This window comes from Centroberyx gerrardi, chromosome 18 (assembly GCF_048128805.1).
Source record: "Centroberyx gerrardi isolate f3 chromosome 18, fCenGer3.hap1.cur.20231027, whole genome shotgun sequence".
NCBI classification, from domain to species: Eukaryota; Metazoa; Chordata; class Actinopteri; order Beryciformes; family Berycidae; genus Centroberyx; species Centroberyx gerrardi.
In genome coordinates, this window is record NC_136014.1 from 7,590,840 (window position 1) to 7,610,290 (window position 19,451).

At 42.7% G+C, this 19,451-nt stretch overlaps 2 protein-coding genes across 3 annotated transcripts; one reads left to right on the forward strand and one right to left on the reverse strand.

Moving 5' to 3' along the window:
* Window positions 1-15,052: 15,052 nt before the first annotated feature.
* grcc10 (gene rich cluster, C10 gene) lies at window positions 15,053-17,281 on the reverse strand. The gene is made up of 4 exons (XM_071906962.2): window positions 17,205-17,281; window positions 16,192-16,245; window positions 15,804-15,980; window positions 15,053-15,635 (listed from the first exon to the last, which is right to left on the reverse strand). The coding sequence occupies exons 2-4, from the start codon at window positions 16,241-16,243 to the stop codon at window positions 15,496-15,498; spliced, it is 369 nt and encodes a 122-aa protein (XP_071763063.1). The 5' UTR covers window positions 16,244-16,245; window positions 17,205-17,281; the 3' UTR covers window positions 15,053-15,495.
* A 17-nt stretch (window positions 17,282-17,298) lies between these two features.
* Window positions 17,299-19,283, forward strand: saysd1 (SAYSVFN motif domain containing 1). 2 transcript variants are annotated; one of them, XM_071906961.2, is made up of 2 exons: window positions 17,299-17,786; window positions 18,343-19,283. In XM_071906961.2, the coding sequence occupies exons 1-2, from the start codon at window positions 17,562-17,564 to the stop codon at window positions 18,664-18,666; spliced, it is 549 nt and encodes a 182-aa protein (XP_071763062.2). In that variant the 5' UTR covers window positions 17,299-17,561; the 3' UTR covers window positions 18,667-19,283. The 2 variants fall into 2 exon arrangements, with proteins under 2 accessions (XP_071763062.2, XP_078145824.1); XM_078289698.1 differs by having other exon boundaries at window positions 17,302-17,769; window positions 18,320-19,283.
* Window positions 19,284-19,451: the final 168 nt, after the last annotated feature.

The following is a 19,451-nucleotide window of genomic DNA, read 5'->3' on the forward strand; positions in this document are numbered from 1 at the left end:
ATTGTGTATGGTAATAGAAGTGAGTGGGATGGGTGGTAAGGAGGATGGTGAGATTTGCTAAGAAAATGATTCTGCAGAGGCTTAGGTCACAGAGAAATCGTGTGGCTCCGGTGCATAGAAACAGCCGCAAGCTGAAAACTGTCTGCTTCTCTTGACCTTTGCCCACATTGCAGAGACCCTAAAAATACACAAGTGTACACTGTCTTTGTAATGAGTTTTGTTCCCAGGGGGCCTGTAGGCTGTGTACACACCAGAGATGATGAGACTTTTTTTCTAATGAACTTCCTACCTGAAATCCTTGGCAGTGTCTTTTTAAGCTTTTTTAAAACTCACCTTTGCATACTCTTGCTTAATGTGACTATGTGACTGAGAAGTTGCCCTTACACACACTTTGTTGTCGTCTTTTTTAAATTTCATTTCACTTTGGGGTTTTTTCTTTTCTACAGTATTTTTTCTATTGTTTTATGTATTGTAAGGTGATTTATAATGGTTTTGAAAACACATAAAAAGTTTACAATGTCCAAAAATACTATATATGGTATAATAATTGCCAACAATAAACTCTAGTCACCATGAGAGGAGAAAATATATTGAATTGAAATACATTGATGTTTGTTTTAATTCCTTTTTGACTTTTTTTCAAAACATTTCTAATAGGATGTGAGGATGTGTGAAAATTGCATTGTTGTTTTTTGGTTTTTGATAAATGAGATTCTATATAGGTCTACTTCAAGACTGCAAATCCGGATTCTGTAATCTTGATCTTGTGGTATCTGGATCAGAATGATCCTATCTGCTAATTATTTTGAAAAACTGACAACATCAGTCTGATCCTCGATCGCAAAACTCGCAAAAAATCTGTATAATTTGGATCCAGATGTTTTGGAAAAACTGGGCCCTGGTGATTGGTCAGACTACTTCAGGAAGCTGAATCTGACTGAAACAGGTTATGTCAGTCAGAAAGCTGCTGTAGCAGAGGCAACTTTGTGGAGAGAGCATCCACTAAATATTCCCAGTTCATTTTACAGGCTAAACAACACCTATCCTAAAGTGAGATCCGGCAGATTATCATTCTTCCAATTGCTCAATGCTTGAGCTTGAGTAATGTCTAACTTGTTGGTAATTTGAATGCAGTGCTAGAATGACTTAGTCTCTAGATAAACAAGCTCAACCAACATGACCAGCCTTCCATGATGGGAATGTAGATCGATTACTCCCACATAAAATCACTTTATCCACCTTTTAATTTGCAGAACAGTACCTGACATTTAGGCTGACATTTATTATAAATCAAACTGGTGTAGGTCATGTGAGTCTTCTAAGGGAAAAATCATAGATCAATCCTTTTCTGAAAATATTGATTTGTGTTTTATTGGTAGTTATTTACCCTATGATGATCAACAAGAATAAAAGACTGCATTTTGATTTACTACTACATCACTGTATCTCTTGTTGGAAAATGTATCCTAGTTGTTTCTTATTTACATGGACAGTAGAGGCCGCCCTAACTTCTGAACAGTACTACTGGGTTTTTTTTTTCTTCTATCTGTTTTAAAGCACTTTGCACAAACCATTTCAGCTCACCAGGGACAAAAAAAATAAGCATGGGCCCTTAGATTGACGTAATAGAGCAGGGGCTCCCAAACCTTTCCATGTCAAGGACCCCCAAATAGATCAGTTGGATTTAGTAAGACTTTGATATATATGTGTCGTAAGGAACCCCACGTCAGAGGATGTATGTTGTTAGATATGACTTGGTATAGAGCTGCAGAACTGTCTATACTGTAGGTGGGTGATAGCCACAGTGGGGAGAGTGAAAACTAAAATCACAATTGCCAACCATGTACATTTTGGCGACACGTTTATACATTCCAGTGACATAAAACTATTCCTCAATTTGCTGGTGGACCCCCTTGGGACCCCCTCAACGACCCCTGGAGGCCCTCGGACCCCGTTTTGGGGACCTGTAACGGAGTTTCCCCCCCCCAACAGGCCGTCTTGGCTGCTTGTCTGCTAAGGATTAATTGGATGGTTCAGCTTGTTTTCATTTCACTTCTTGTGAGATATGCCAGATATGTGAGATATGACGGCTGTACACCGTGTGAAGCCTCTAACCTGTTACCTGCCCGCCACCACACCTGCATTTAACAAAAGATAATTACTCCAACCGGCTTCCATGCATTGCTTTTCCACCGCATTTAGCCTGATGACTGCACGCCTATCCCCGTGTAACACATAATGTAGACTATTGAATCATGACTTGCGTGAAAACATTTTGAGAAACTGCTCCATTGGATGTTGTTAACACTCATGCCGTCGAGTCGGGGCTGCAGCTGCTGCGCAACCAGTTTGTTTCTCCCTCCTTCTCCCCTTTTTGTCGCATTGGAATTAAAGGCGAAGGAGAGTTGGGGATTGGGAATTGCACCTTAAGTTATGGATGACGGCTGCTTTCCTGTAGCTTTGCGGTGAATATGGGCTGTTACAAAAATGATTCTCAACAACTCTGGCCGAGACTGCCGGTGAAATAGGGGGGACCTGACGAAGAAAAGAGCAAGGTCGACTCGAGACAGCCGGAGGGGGAAAACCGGACAGTCGGTGTCCAAACTGGAAGGCGCCCCGCGGATAGGCTGAGCAGGTAGGATGGGTGAATGGATCTGGAGGTTAACGGTGCATGTCGTGTGTCTTCTTCAGTGTGCATTGTTGGTGCTAGGATACAACCTAGGCCACACGCCAAAACGATATTGCAAAATCCTCTTACCTGCCCCGATACGGGCGGTTCTCTCTGTATGAAGAGAGATGTACGCCGAATTCTGCTGAAAAATTGGTCAATTTAAGGTTGTGTGGCTCGTCGGCAAACGTCCATACTTGGCAGAGCATATTTTAAGACGTTTCTAGAATGGTTAGTGGGCTCTCTTCAATTCGGCATACATCCTATACACCAAGCAGCACTTATTTCAATACAATTTCAAGTTTCGGAGTAGGTTCGCCAGTGTGAAGCAAAACAGTGTGAACCAAAACTGTCAACAGTGTTAACTTGTAAAAGTTTAAATTGTGTTGACATAAAGTGCTGTTTGGTGGATCATATGTATGCCGAATTTACCAGTGGACACTAACGATTTCAGAAATGTCTAGAGTTATGTTCTACAAGTATGTATGTTTGCTTATAAGCTAGGCGACATTAAATTGCCAGATTATAGAATGGAGTTTGGCCTGTCATGTTCTCATTACGAGAGAACGGCATGTATCGTGGCAATGCTTACACATGATAGCCTAGACCGCCTAGACACTACAGTAGGCCTCCTGCAGACAGGCCGGTCCCAATCAAAACAACTTACTACAGCAAGTAGTCAGTTACATCCCACATCTCTTCAATCCGTCGACAATTTATCACCTCCTAATAATGACTAATTTTATGGGTCATAGGCTATAGTGGGTTATGAATCATGTGTGCAACATGTCTGCATTAATGTTATTACATGTAGACCTATAGAATCCTGGTTGTCTAGTGATTTGATACTTTGCCTGAGGTGTACCATAGATGGCCTTAAGCCATTTTGTCACTGTCAGATAGCCCCAAGTAAAAACCACTATAATCCCCCTTTAATATTACTATAGGGATTTAACAGTGTGTCTGTGGTACTCTATAGTGAGAGCAGTGACCTTATCTTACGTTATAGTTTTGCTGTGATACTTGTATAGTATCCTTCTAAAATGAATTGTAGGTTAAGTATAGGCTTTTATTGTTGTTAGGGAGGTCTACCTGGGCGTATAGAATGAGATTTTAATTTAATGAGGATTTTTTTCTTAGAGCCCAATTTTCATATAAGGTGGCCCTGCTTTAGGAAAGCCTGGGCTAAAGATTTCTCGAAGCAAGGACTTGTAAGACTTGACTTCGGTTGACATAATCAGGTAGTCCTCAGACTCCTTTTTTTTATTTGCTCTGGTGAAGTAAAGTTCAGCAGTGAGTCATATTGCTGAAATATTTATGCTGTGATTTGCTCCCCGTCCACACAGCAGTGGGCCTGACAAGACAGAGGAGAGAGTGAAGGACACTGGGATAGACCATCCAGCTGCCTGCCCCTGCTGGATCATGGGTAACCACGCTGGCAAGGACAGCCATGGCACTACAGGTAGCCCACCTGAGCACAAAGGCAATTCCACACAAACACACACACACACACACACACACACACACACACACAATGGTTTCATTTTGAAACACTATGGAAAAATTGCTGATTTTCACAGCTCATTTCAAAATACAGCTGATTGAAAATGCTGCTGTTTTGTACGAAGTCAGCTAATTGAAAAAGTGTTACATTTATGGAACATACTTTAACATTCACTCTTTCATTACTTTCTCTATCGCTCTCTCTCTCACACACACACACACACACTGTGTATGGCCAGCTTCTCGCATGAATGCTTGGATTGTCACCTCTCAGTCTATTAAACTGTTAGACGGAATAGTTTTCAGACTATTCTCTTCCTGGTTCCCACAGTCAGTACCTTGTGTTCCTCGCGAAGCAGCGTCCCATTCAGTGTCTGTGTTTGCAAAAGAGAGCATAGTTATATGTCTGTTCATTCAGCAGAGAAAGGCCCATAGTGCTGGAAAATTCCCCTCCACTGCCAGGAATATGTAAAGACAGAAAACTCATCATGTTCCTTGTCCTGTAAAAATGGGAAAAACACTGATATATGGAAGCAGAAGCACTCATTAAACACATTCAATCAAGTTATCTGATGTCTTTTTTAAAGCTGCACTAGGCGAGATTTTTGTGTAAAAATACACTCATCAGCATAAATCACAAAGTGGGGCTGCAACAGAGAAGAGCGTCCCATCCCCCCTAACTGAGATGCTGTAGATTCGCCCATAATTGCCCAAATGAAATTCTGCTGTCTGGTATGATCGTTGGCAGGAAATCTTCTCAGCAGATGGGAAGTGGCAAATCGAAAGTTAAGAGCCAAATAGAAACTGTCTGCTAAACAGCAGTGAGCAGCTCTCTGTCCAGAGAAAGCTGGAGTCACTCATTAGATCTTTGCCTCTCTCATCCCTTTGGTATTCTTTGGATTAAATCATCACAGACCGGCCGGGTTGGTAAACATGAGCCTGCTGTGTCTGGTTTACTGACGTCACATCGCATGACTTTTGGGTACTAAAGACCTTAAAGTCACCATGAAATGAAAAATGACTTTTTCACCTTTTTTTTCCATGTCATAATATCCACATATTTAACAATAAATGGCCAAAAAATTCAGAATGTTTTATTTTCTTGTATTTTTATATCAAAAATCCCATTACTTTTATTTCCTGGAAAACATTGTATCTTTAACGGTGACCTCATGGTGTACCAGCAGGTATGAATAAAAATTCCAGCCAATAAAATCATCACAGATTTTTGAGCAATCCGTCCCCTCCGCCGCTCCCATCAAATAAAACTGCCTTTCTCTCCCTAACTGATCTCCCATTGGTTTTTGAATGATCCCTCCCTCGCGTTATGTTCTGCCCCAATATCCTGTTTCAACAGGAAATACATCACAGCAAGATGCTCTCAAAATGCCGTTTCATGGGTTCTTTAAATCTCAAACAGCTGCCTCTCGCTGCCATTTGGGGCCACCAACATGTGAAACTGCCCAGTCCAGCTTTACGTGCCTTGTTTTCTAACTGAAAACACTCGGCCACTCATTCATTCACTCGCTCCGACTCCCATTTACAGCTGTTTTACATGCTGCCCCTGGCGTTCGTCTCCTGGCTGTCAGTATGCAGGGAGCGGACTCGGGCTGGGATGAGAATAGCTCCGCTGCGAGCTCGCGCGCTGCCGTAGCCCAACAGAATACATCACGCCCCTGCCAGGGAAACGTCGAGTCGGCAGAATCCTGCAGCCCCGCACAAGGGCAGGGAAGGGAAGCAGGAGAGATTTCTTAAGTCTGGCCAGGTGTCGATCCCCTGTGGCCTGTTTACATCTGCATGTGTTAACAGTCAGTGCACAGCATCAATAGCATATCGTCAGTGTCAGGCAGAAACTGCATACCCCCAACTTTGCTCTTTTGTTTTCTCACTGCAGCTGACAGCTGACATTGTAGAGGATGTTTCATGATCCTGGGACCAAGCCAGATTATTAATAATGCATCAAGCATATTTCTCTCAATTCCTGGAAAAGCGTCTTTTCGGAGGCACGTGTTTTCTGCAGGATACTGGCAGTATGGCCTACAGATGTAACGGCCTCGTGGCTGCAGTGAGAGCTGCCGTTAGATAGTAGATCCAGTGAAGTAGTGTGTCTCCCCGGATCGGGCCACATGGGGGATCAGTGTGTGTTTTCCAGCCGAGGCGTTGGCAGGAGAGGCTCTTTGCCGCATCAATCAGCTCCAGCACAGTAAATGAGGGAGAAGACACTGACTGCTTGCATCTGCATCGAAGAAAAGCAGTGAGGAGGGGGGGGGGGGTTTGCATTCACCACACCCGAGTGTTTCCATCCTCTATTTGATTTTTTTAAAGTTAGAATTAGCTCAGGACAGTGGTATTCTATCCTTTTCTTCTCTGACTCTCTCTCTTTCTTACGCCTCCTCAGTGTCTATTTTGCTCTCCCTCCCAGGTTCTCCTTTAGATTTCTTCCACACGCCTCCCACCACGCCCTCGGAAGCAGAGCTGACCGCCATGGCCTCCCCCTCCTCAGCATCCACCAATAAGGCGCAGCAGCAGAAAGGCACGCCGTCGCCCGAGGCCGCCGGCGGCAACCCCCCCTCCGACTGGACGCAAAAACTGTCCATTCCCGCAGAATGGGCGGTGATCAGCGTAGACGGCGTCGCTTCCCCGGGGAGAAAGGGGAGCGAGGCGGCGGTGTCACTGCCTCCGTCCAGGGGCTCCCCGTCAGAGCAGAGCTGGCAGGAGCGGGACAGCGGGCTGGAGCCGCAGGCGGTGGCGGAGCGGGCCGGGGAGGAGATGACCCTGGTCCTGCTCAGTCTGATGGAGCACTACCGGGCCTCGCTGGGCCTCACTCCGGGCCAGGATGTCACCACAGGAGCAGTAGGTAGGCCCTCCCTCCACATCCACACGGCTTTCTGTTTTCTTTCCTTAAAGGGGCTTTAAGTGACCTATGACCTTTATTGACCTCTATTGGTCAATATTGGCAGAAGCTGTCTCCTCCTACACACTCCTCTCTTGCCGTCTTCACATCATATCAGAGGAAGCGGCATGGAGAGTCTTGAAATGCAAATACGTGGCGTTTTTGTTCCAAAACTGAATACGGGCCAGAAAGTGAGTTTTGAAAGCCAGAAATCTTAGCACCTGGCGAAATAATTGTTGAGTCATTGGTATTGATGACCTATCAAATCCCTGCAGATATATTACGGTCATTGTGCACTATGGGGCATGGAAAACCATACTTATTTCCCCTTTAAGTTATTTATTGCACACATAAATATACAACGCAGGGCAATGAGGAAAAGATAAAGCAAAGGCTGTTCCTGACAAAGCTGCCAACAAGCAGCAGAGGTCAGTTATTTGCTTTAAATCAAGGCATTGCTTTTTGTGGCCCCTTTTTCACTAAGATTTAACATGTGTCTTGTATCTGGATTGTGTGTAGATATGATTTAGCTGGATTATATTTACACCTGACATAAAATAAATGCGTCTCCAGTATACACATTGAAATCGGATTTTTCTTTCCCTCGCAAAAAATAGGAAAATAGGAACACTCTTCACCATGAAGTCAACACCATTATTGTACGAGGTTATACAGTTGTATTTGGCGGTACAGGCTCTGCTCTGCTCCCTGTGTGAATCCAAGCAGCATGCTGAAGATTCAGCGGGGAGCGCAATCAACCCCCCACAGGGCAACAGAACAGAACCCAGCAGACGCATATCACTGAGATACGGAATATGCGTCATTTCAAGAGACAAGCCGACAGAAACATACCATTGCAAAGTGTATTTGATTAATAAGGAAGCAGACAGGGGGTGCAGGGAGGAAGCAGCATGTGGCAGACAGGGGATGAATTAGGAGCTGACAGCTAAAATGGAGCGCCTCGTTTGAAGCGCTGAATGTGTCTGTGTTGGTTCAGGCAGCATCAGCTGATCGTCAGCTGATCCAAACAAACAGCAAAGCTTCGTTTGTCATGCATATCACTTCCTCGCAGTATTTATGCAGTATTTACACTTTGTCTGGCTTGTTTCCCCATCCACAAAGTTACACTGAGATACTTTTGGATTGTCAATACAGAATCTAGAGTTAAATGGATAAGAGGAGGAGGTTAGACTGGCTAAATCAGTGTCCTCCTTCAAATTTCTCCTCAAGACCCATTGGGACAAAAAGGCCTGTTCATAACATCGTCTAATACTGAATTAAATTATATTTAATTCAGTTATTAACATCTTACAGTTTTACTTTCCTTCACTATTGCTTCTTTTTGCCATGTACCTTTTACTGCCATTACTTTACCATTTTGGTCAAGTTTGGTCACAACTCCTGTTGTGAAAAGTGCTATATAATAAAGTTTATTATTATTTAGTCCAAATTACAGACTGTAATTGTAATGTTATCATTTACAACCGTGATCAGCCATTGTTATATCTGAGTAATCCAACAAGAACTAACCTATATTTTCAGTGGTAACTGTAGTTTGCCTACTGTGTTGCTCTCCAGTAAATGTAATGGATCAGTTACCAATTGTGATAGTTAAGAGTTAAATCTATTTCCATGCACTCCTTAATATTCCACAACCCCTTGGGCTTTTGTGTTTGTCCTGTCTGTGTCAGAGCTGCTCCGGCGCTTGGTAACGGAGAGAGATGAGCTGGTTGAGGAGGTGCACAGCCTGAAGGAGACACTGAGGGTGAGTCAGAGACAAAGCCCTACTTCCTACTTAAATTGTCACCCAATTATAGGTAGCTGCAACATGGAACTGTGTCCACGGTGCCGGGGGGGCATCAGACACGGGGGCGGCATACGAATTTGCAGGCATCACAGCGGCCGTCATCGCTTTGCGCTCGGTTCAATCGTTTTAACTGACCGGTATGTTTTCCCGTTTCAGAACATATTTCCGTTGGTCGTTCCAGGTCATGTAAAAATGAAGTTTGATCAGTCAAGGGATAATTTAAAAACTTAGAAATCTTATTAAAACCTACAACTTGTCACTTCCCTGCCTGCAGAGCTGCAGTCACCCATGTGGCTCATTCCCCTCTCCTCCTGCCACTGACACAGCAAGGGAAAATGATTTGGCCACATGTCAGCTAAATAAATGAAATGTCAAATCAAATGTCATGGAGAACTTTGAAAACTTGAATGATTGTGGAAAATAAGATGTGTTAGGTCCAGGTGCAGTATTTTTAAGAAAATAGTATTCCCTTGCACCCTGCTACCTCTAATGATCAAAGGCCATAAGACATATTTAAATATCTTAAGCAGCATAACTATATTACAAGGCACCACATCATCATATTAAGAAATGCTGCCACGACATGCAAGTTGCAGTGAAGAGACTTGAGATTGATATACTGTATCTTTACACACTATGATTGATAATGTCCTGGAAAAAAATGTATTTCATATTTCCTGCAAACAGTGGGACCCTACTGCTTCTTTATGATAAGCAGTTTGGTGGCCGGCACAGGTGGAAGATTTCTTTTCTCAGAAAGATTTTTGTATCATAAAGTCTATAAAGTTAACCTCAGATACTTTTGTTAAATAGTCATCGCATTCACAGGCAATGAACTCATCCAAGGCTACAGTGTTTTTTGTTTGGATTTCTTGTGGGCCAATGCAAAGTCCCTATTTATTGGGTGTGTTTGCAGTACACTATCACTGTAGTGCTTTATTGATTGACACACATAACACACACGCTCCATGTGTGCGCTGGACGTTGAATCATATGTCAGCTGGTGCATTTCACCTCGTTTATCTTACCAACAATACAAGTATGCAGATGTTTTTGTTGGAAATATTTCTGCCTTAGGTTCTGCATGTGTTTTTGTGTTTTTCCATTAAAACAAAAGTGGGTGTGTTGAAATTCCAATGGGTGGGGGGAGCCTTTGTTCCAAAATCAAAAGTAATCAAAAGTGAGTTTGGAAAGCCAGAAATCTCAGCACCTGGTGAAGTAATCATTGAGTCATTGGTATTGAGCAACAACCTTATCAACCCCCCTTCAGATATGTTATGGTCATTTTGGGCTATGGGTCAGTAAACATTTTACTTGTTGCCCTTTTAAAGAGACGTGTTAATGGCCACAAATAGGCTGAGCTGTACAAGACGGAAGGAATAACTTGTGTATTCAGTCTGATGGTGGGTTTTCCCTCTCCTCTCCCCCGCGGCAGGAGGAGAGGGCCGAGTGGCAGCAGTTCCAGTGCGACCTGCAGGTGGCGGTGTCCGTGGCCGACAGGCTGCGGGGCGAAGCGGAGCAGGCTCTGGGTTCGCTCCAAGAGAGCCACCGGGCCGCGGAGGAGCAGCTGGCCCAGGCTCTCGGCAGACAGCAGGACAAGGACGGAGAGCTGGAGAGGCTCAGAGCGGAGCACAGAGACGCCCGCCGCCGCCTGTCTGAACTCACCCTGCAGGGCCAGCGGGAGCGCGCCGAGCTGGACGCCCTGAGGGAATCACACAGGGCCAAAGACGTAACGGACTCTAATAAAGAGGCGGAGGGAAAAGACTCTGAGGAGGGCCAGACTGAAACGGACAAACAGGAGGAAGACACGCTGAAAGATGCGGAGGAAAAACCAGCGGAGGCAGAAGCTGAAAGTGTTGAAAAGCAAGAAGAGGAGAGCGAAGCAAATGAAGGGATGGATGTTAAAGATGCTCCCGAGGAGGCAAACGGGACAGGGAAGCTGACGGGGAAGGGTGTGGCGGAGGCGTACCTGCGCAGCTTGGCCGCCATAGAGAAGAAGAAAGAGGAGGGATGTGGGCCGAGAGATCCAAGGAGGATCGTGATGCTGTCTGAGCGATCTTGGTGAGTCTACACGAAATGTGTGTGACCTCTATGACAAGAAGGTATTATCAAACATGCAAACTTTCTGTCTTTTAGGAGCCTGTCTCGACTCCCCCTCCCAATTGACACCTCCACTCAGAACGGGACCTCGCAAAACACAAGCACAACACTGCCACTATGCAAGGTAAAGCAATTGAACTGATGTGAAAATGTTCAGTATACTTTCATAATTATATCAAATGCTATATCAACATTTGCTGATGATGAAGCAATGTAGAATCAGTCCTTAGTGTCTCTTCCCCTTCCAGAAAGAAGAGCCAGCCAAAGGGAGAAGGATGGATCGCATTTTACAACGGCAGGACAGCTGGTCCAGCTTTTATACAAGTGAGCTCAAGTTTACTTACCCACCATGGCATTCTTTTTGACAATTTGATAAGTTTACCAAGGATAGCTGCTTTGTTTGTGACTGCTTTTTTTTTTTTTGTCCGGCAGAAAAACAGGATGAGGACCAAAACTCAGATTATATTAGGTAAGTGGATATTGCATTCTTTTCTTTGTTGGCACTGACAAAACCCCTCAACAGTCACTACAGTCTGTTTTACACAGATGTGCCCTGCTTGATTCTGCCTTGTGGGTTGGTAAATAATGCTCTATCATATGAATGAGTCAGAGTTGCATTTTCAAAACCAGCATGAAGCCACATTCCAACCTATAGTCACAAATTCAGCTTGAAGCTACCTTTTTATACCGTGTGAAAAGTGCTTGCCACATTCTATGACTTGTTGAAATGGTTTGCAATGAATCACTCAAAAAATCTGTTATGAATTCCAGCATTACAACTTCAGTGTGAGAGGGTTCATGCTGACTTTTATGGCTTTTACTGAGGCATTAATTAATCTGTGACTTTCAATCATTGGGAGTCTTGAAATTTTTGTTCCAGAACAGAGTACGGGCCGGAAAGTGAGTTTTGAAAGCCAGAAATCTCAGCCTATCGTCCCCCACAGATATATTGTAGTCATTTTGTGCTACGGGGGCGGTAAAAATCACACTAATTTCACCTTCAATGGGCAGTGTGAATGAGACTTAGCAGCAATACCTAATTTCTAAATGAGAGCTCTTCTTTGTGAAAGGGGCTTACAGTCTTCTCTCTCCTCCTCAGACCTCAGGATGGCTTCAGCGCTCTGCTGCGGCGTCACGGCGGCTCCAGGAGAAACTCCCTGCTGCGCTGGTGCCAGAGTCGGACCCAAGGCTATAAGGTTAGAGGGGAGAATTTCACCATTCATGAGATACACAATTGAAATGGGTTTCTTATATTTTTTGACCTCAGGTATTCAGTCCAGGCTAATTAAAACATGGAACTCACCAGAAAAGTGTCCTTGACCACTTTTTAGTCCTGACTCATAGTTTAGGAGACACTGGTAGGCTATAACCAATCGTATCTTCTCTGAATCATTATGTTTTGTGGCAGAACATTGAGATCACCAACTTCAGCAGTAGCTGGGAGGATGGCTTGGCCTTCTGTGCTGTGTACCACACCTATTTACCCTCTCACATCCCATACAGCAGCCTCAACCCTGCAGACAAGGTAAAACAATCAATACAGAGTAGACCCAACCAATGCACCAGTGCACTAACATTGTCATCTGTTGGCAGGGTTCAACCATTGTGGGTTTGTTGCCGATAGCAGATATTTTGTGCCGTTATTTAACATGTTTAAATTTGACCATTTTCATGCAAAGAATCTCCCCAAAATGACAGGTTTTCAGTGTTTTACCCAGATTTTTACTCTTCGGGGCAGAGTAGCCTCTAAAACAGCATTTAGACCATCATGGGACACTAAAACCTTTAAGGTTACCTGTTGAAGGCGGGAAACTCTGGAATACATTCAGCACTTAAATAAAAAGTTTTAAAAAATTAATAAATCAAATGTACAAAGAAAATTATTTTTCATTGCTGGTTATACAGACATAAAAAATACAATATAGGCCTGATATATCAGCAAACTGATATATCTGATGAACCGTACTGGTAGAGATGCCATTGAAATTGCACTAATATTAGCACAATTAACACAAAAATGTATATACTTGTACAATTGCAGATGGTTAATTTCATATTACACTAGACCTCTGAAAAATAACATTGCCACACAAAAACCCAATGTATATATCAGTGTGGTTAAAGTGATATGTGGGCATTAAGATGGCGGCGTTGTATTTTAATGTGACTGTCCTGAAGGTAACCGGAAGGCTGCTGTTTCACCCTCTGTAACAGATTAGATGAGGGATAATATCAGATGAAACTTTATTGATCCCTGTGGGGAAATTAAGTCGTTACAGCAGCAAAATTAACAGGAGTCAGTAGGGAAAAGACAAATAGAGAAAAAGCAATATAAAAAATAAGCAATAAAAACTAATAAAAGGAGGAGACTAATAAAGCAATTATGCAATAAAATAGGATGCAAACAATTGTGGGGTTAAACATGTGTAGGTGTCAATTATGTGCGAAAATATAAGTATGTATAAACTTAATAATGAAAATACAAATGTATCAGTATCTAATGCACATATGCAATGTAATGCACAGATTATGTAATAGCCAGAATGAAATGCCCAGATATCCACTCAGTAATAGCAGTAATGACTATTTCTATAAAGTTTACAAGGCCTTCTTACATGAATCTGTAGAAATGTGTAGTTAAGAGGTGATGAGATGATTCTGACTTTGCTGTGGTTTCTTCTTGCAGAAGGAAAACCTGGACCTGGCTTTTCAGACGGGAGAGAGCGTGGGAATCGTAGCCATGCTGGTAAGACATTTTGCACGACACACTTCTGATGCGGAATGCAGCTTGTCACATAACATCTCAGACAATACAGCTGTGATCAGCCATGTCTCTCTGAGGGGGAAAGATTTATGATCGGGGCAAAGTGCTTTTCTCTGATGACAGGCTTTTCACAGAGGAGCTCGATTTGTAGATCTCTCTTAATTCATGATAACATTTTAGAGCTGTTTCTGGTCTTTTAATGGTAACTGTGCGACAGACGGTGGAGGAGATGCTGAAGGCAGGCGGGCCGGACTGGCAGAGGGTGCTGGGCTACGTCGAGAGCATCTTTCGCCACTTTGAGATGTGAGGTCGTCCTCCTCTGTCCAGCTCTCCTGCCCCGGTTCATCATGACTGGAGCCGCCCAGCAGGCTGAAGGACTAAACCACTGCTCACCACAAGAGGGAGCGCTGCGCAAACTGAGCTCGCCAGCCAAGACTTTGAGATGTGCCACCGTCAGCAATACTGGATCCACCCTCTGGCATTATTCTGTGTGTGAACGCACAACTTTTAACCGACACCCAGATGAAAGAGACTAAACAGCATTTCTCCCTGGGAATGCCTTTTATTTTACTGTACGCATGGTAATGACACTGGATCTGAAAAGCTATGGGGTGATAACGCACAGGACACACAAATGGAAGATTGTCAGATTTACAATCCAGAAGTAGAGGACTACAGTCCAGAGAATATGCACCTGGTCTACAATGACTGTCACATCTGTTACTGGGTGCTGGCTGCACGTGTTTTGCACTTATTGTTTGCATTTTGTTTTTAAATATGAAAGCACTTTATGATCACATATGATAACATGAACTTTCCTGTGTTTTTAAGTGGATGATTTCAGTGACTCTGACACTTCAGTTGTACATACTGTACCTAGACCCTAGGTCTCCAATAGACATTTTTTTAATGTATAACTCTCCTGCTATGATAATCCTATTAGCCACATAGTGTCGTGTCTGCTTGCACCCAAACTCAAAACCACAACAGAGAGGAGCCAGACATGAACCCAAACTTTATATAGTGGCACAATAATGTTTTATTCATAAACACCACAGCTAGGGTCAAAGGAGAACTGCCTTTGAGGAAATGTGTGTATATATGTATATGTATGTGTGTGTAAGCGCTTAAGTATTTTTAAAAACAGAGTAAACTTATAAAGTCATAGTTGCCAAATCCTTATTGCAATAATAAAGTTATTAATATGGATGTATGGAAGGTATTGCTTATTTCTTTTTCTCGGACTGCTGCAGTGCCACACAAGAGACGGGATTCACAGAAAACTATTTCTCAAAGAATTTTAATACACAACTTAAGAATGACAACATTTGTCAACATCAGACAGCATATAAAAATGGTATAAAAGATGGCATCAAAAGAAAATGTTTAAGGTTCAATGACATGACAATGGCCATAAAGTAATATGTAACAAATAAATACTGAAACATTAAAAAGCAATAATTTACAGTAACATCGTTTTTTGCAAGGATGCATTTAATGAAACTAGAAATGTAGCTCAGGTGTGGATTTCATCTTTGCTGGAACTTGAAATCAACCACGTGTTATACACACACACTGTGTTGTATATTATTACCACAGCGAGTCTGAAGAGTTATTTTCCATAATTCAAGAAAATTAGATGAAGTGAAGACAGGATCACGTCTAGGTCAAAAGCACTAAATGAAAGTAGCCTTGCAGACAATTTGCACTTAATAAACATTTGATATCCATTCAGCAAAACCAGGGAAGGTTAATATTTCCTATGAAGCTGGTATGGCTCCTCCTATAGGTGGTGTTGATAGAGGTGGCAAGAGGAGAGACTTGAGTTTGGCTGACATGGCTGCGATCTCCGGGTCTTGGGTCTCGTACATCTTCACCAATCTGGCAAATTTTAGAACACCTGAAAGTGAAACAGACCCAGGATCAACTTCATAAAACTGTCGTAAACTAAACCACTGTAAAACCATAAAAGCGGGTTAATCAGTCCTATTGTCCTTCCTGAATCAGCATCTAGTTAAATATTGAGCCTAAATCCATTCCTTTTCTAGGCCACAGAGCATTGCCTCACCCTCTCCTTCGTTGTTAAAGCCATAGGCTTTGATAACCTCCTGCTGAATCTGGGTGGCCACAGGGAGCACCAGCTGCAGCATCTTGCCCATGTCGTTGCAGGCACTCTCCCGCGCCTCCTCCATCCGCGCGGCGTTCTCCGGTACAGAGAAGGCCTGGATCACCTCACTGAGCACCACTGAAACACACAAAAACAGCATCAGCATCTCTGTACACTGTAACAGAAGAGTATGCACACACAACTCCTTGACAGAAACACAGCCTAAAATGAAAGAACAGATGCTGCCAGTGTTTCTCCAGTATTTCCTCAGCAATGGTGTGTGCCACCTCAGAAAGAAAGCTAGAGAAAATGCCAATGTCATTCAAAAAAGAAGGCCAGCTCTTCTCACCTCTGGCCTGCTCAACAGTCAGGGTGGGCTGTTGTGCCGGAGCTGAGGCCATGTCTGGGGAGAGAGGAGAGAGACTATAACCAGCAGGAAGACTAACCTTTACTCAGATGAACCATTTAAGATCAATCAAAAGAATCTTCAAAAGACAAAGGAATTGAATGAAACTAAACTCCTAAATGAGCAAAACTATTTTAAGTATTTTATTGTGCAGCTTGCTTTTCCTTGGTCTGAGTTCACACAGCTTGATGCAACCTTTAACTGTTAACCCTCTGCACATCAGGGTGTGTCTGCTGACTGGGTTGTGAATGAGAACAGCCTCAGTGGAGATTTTCTGAACAAGCAATAACATTTAATCCCCAGACTTTACTAGTAATTTAAAAAAGAGTCTGTTATAAGTCACTGTTATGAATGTACTTGTAACATTTTTGAAAATGACAGTCCCAAACTAGATATGACAGTGCAAGACAGTTTTAATGATATGGACACAATCCTCTTCTTGCCAATTCTATACAGTAATGAAAACAGTGATATATATATAAAACGGAATTTGCACGTAAACTACCAAATGTGACATGTACTCTGTGTTAACCAACTACAGTGTTAGCAATATATGTCGCATACTGGGTTCATGGCTGAGAGCCGTTTCACAGTTGGTCTTAGTTCATACTTAGTATGTGGTCCTAAACTAGTAAGAATGCAGTTAAGTTAACCGTAATGACACTCTTTCTGTCGTGTCTAAATCACTTAAGATTAACTCATTTCCCACAGTGACTTGCACTCATAAAAGCGACTGGTGTGGTTAAGTGATGATGAATTAGCCAATTGATTATCTGAGCTATCGTCGTCGATAGCCCCATTACGTGCCGTTCACTTTTTCTCTCGGTGTCGGTTTCTATCTATAGCTTACAAGCTAACTAGCATAGGCGAAGGTTACAAGCAGCCTAATAAACAGCTTAAATACACATATATCCATGCAATTATTTCATATTAAATGCTCGGTTTAGAGTACTCACCTCAGATGAAAACAACCTAGCCGAGCAGTGAAAAATTATGTTGAAAAACGACACGTTTACGGCATTTGACGGTCTTTACGACACGACGTCGTATTTTCAGATATACACGGACGTGAAAGGTAAACAAACGAGCAGCAAGTGAGATATTTCTCCAAAATGCTGCCTCTAAAGTGAAGGATACTCGACATTATTGCGTTCGATACAGATAATATTGAAAACGATTCTGAGAAAGAAGTAACCTCAGTGACTACATTATGTTTTGAATGAGCTGTAATATTCCTGGCAGCTTCCTGGTGCGGTACTAACTTACTACCTGTTTTGCCACGCAGACCCGGCTAGGTAAATGTCAGATTTGTAATGGAACAAAAGCTAGCAGAGTTCAGAGCCCGAAGAAAGGCTGAAAATGCGACCAGAAAGGACGAATGTACCGTTCCTCAGTCCAAAACACTAACAGTAGCGGACACAGCTGTCCAGCCGGACAGTACAAGTGAATCAGCAACAACAGCTGGCAGCAAACAGTCAGAGGAACTGTCAAACACTACGACACCTCCGAGTTCAAGGGACAGTTATACTCAAGTCGAGGTAAATTATTTCATTTATGGGATGAATTTATGTGAAGTCAGGGGTTCTTAAACCTTTTCATTGAAACGGACAAGCAAATTCCTCCTGTCCTGTGGGCACCATAGACTGTACTAGTATTGTAGTATTGTACTTAGTTACATTTTAAATCGCATCCATTGCAGAGTACAAATTGCAGCAAAGAAGATAAGAGTAATCTGGCTTTACTTTGTTGTTGCACTTTATTTTGTCATTTCCAAATATTCCAATTAAAGGAATCTAGTTTAATCTCTGGAAAAGATCACTAACAGTAACTTTTACTCTGAGTACATTTTAAATGAGCCACTTTTTACTTTTACTTCAGTAGATTTTTACAGCAGTACTTTTACTTCTACTTAAGTAAAATATCAGCAAAGTAACAGTACTTCTACTTGAGTAGGACATTCTAGTACTCTTTCCACCACTGCCTATATATTGCTACTTGGTAAGTCATACCAAGTTAGCAGTGTAGTATTTAAAACTCCTACTGATGAAAGGTGTTGAGCCCAGTCTCTGAGCTTCTCCTGTGTCTTCCCCTCAGGCCCGTGATGCCTGGCTGCTGGACAGCGCTCTGGGCAGATGGCTTGGCTCCACACAACTCGCCTTCTCCAACCTGACTTTGCTCAAAATGCTGCTTTGGCTGGTTCTCCTCGGACTGTTTGCTGAGCTGGATTTCGGCCTGCCTTTTTTCCTCATCTCCCTCTTCTACTGGCTGTACGAAGGACTCCGCAGCCCGGCCACCCGCGAACCCGGAGAACTGAGCGCTTATTCTGTCTTCAATCCGGACTGTCAGCCTCTGCTGGGTGCGCTCACTGCAGAGCAGCTGGAGGGAGAAATGGGTTACAGACCACTGGCCAACAGATAAAGTCTCTCACTGGGATGGAAACACATGATTTACAAATATATATCTCAGATCACCAATTGCCCTACAATAAATTGATTTAGACTTTTTTTTTTCAATAAAATCAGTTCTATACAGGGATATATCTTACAACAGTAACTTCAATATAATTATGTCGGTGCAACACAGGTATTCATTTGAGATTCATATCCTTACACCTTTAAATGAAAACTCAAAAAATATGACTTCATGTATGTACAGTGTGACTGGGAGCACTTTTCTAAAATTGGGCTAAACCCCCTTTCAAAATGCCCCATTTGTCTCAGGGCTTAAAAATCTATCTTTAACCTTCAATGTTTACTTCATTTTCTTTTAATAACTGACATGGAATTGATAGAAAACATGGGACTGGTATTCAGGAGTGTGAACGACACCTTTGATGTGGACTCAAGTAGACTTACTGCTCATCCTGTCCAGGGACAGTCCGATAGGTGTCTTCCTCCTGTTGAGCAGGAGCACAAAATGACAGAATACTCAAAGAAGATAAGGGGAAAGCTGATTTTAGCACATGTAATTAAAGAAATAAATATTACTTACTCAAATTCAAAAGCCTTTAAAGTTTAATAAAGTATTCTGCAATGTCCAACAATGCTGTTTGTACCCCAGTTTTCTTTTTTCTTATATCATATCAGGCCTGAGCTGAAAGGCCTCATCTTTCCTCCTGTTTTCATGTTCAATTTTTTAGGCCTTTTCAGAGTGTCATGAAACGCGACGGACACTTGGACCCACCGTTCGTATGAGTTACTTCC

Excerpts from the sequence above, each read along its gene's own strand:
- saysd1 (XM_078289698.1), top strand. The coding sequence starts at position 17,562 with ATGGAACAAAAGCTAGCAGAGTTCAGAGCCCGAAGAAAGGCTGAAAAT. Across the intron at positions 17,770-18,319 it reads ACCTCCGAGTTCAAGGGACA|CTTCTCCTGTGTCTTCCCCT; the intron begins GTTATACTCAAG and ends CCAGTCTCTGAG.
- grcc10 (XM_071906962.2), bottom strand. The coding sequence starts at position 16,243 with ATGGCCTCAGCTCCGGCACAACAGCCCACCCTGACTGTTGAGCAGGCC. Across the intron at positions 15,981-16,191 it reads GACTGTTGAGCAGGCCAGAG|TGGTGCTCAGTGAGGTGATC; the intron begins GTGAGAAGAGCT and ends TGTGTGTTTCAG. Across the intron at positions 15,636-15,803 it reads CTTTAACAACGAAGGAGAGG|GTGTTCTAAAATTTGCCAGA; the intron begins GTGAGGCAATGC and ends TTTCACTTTCAG.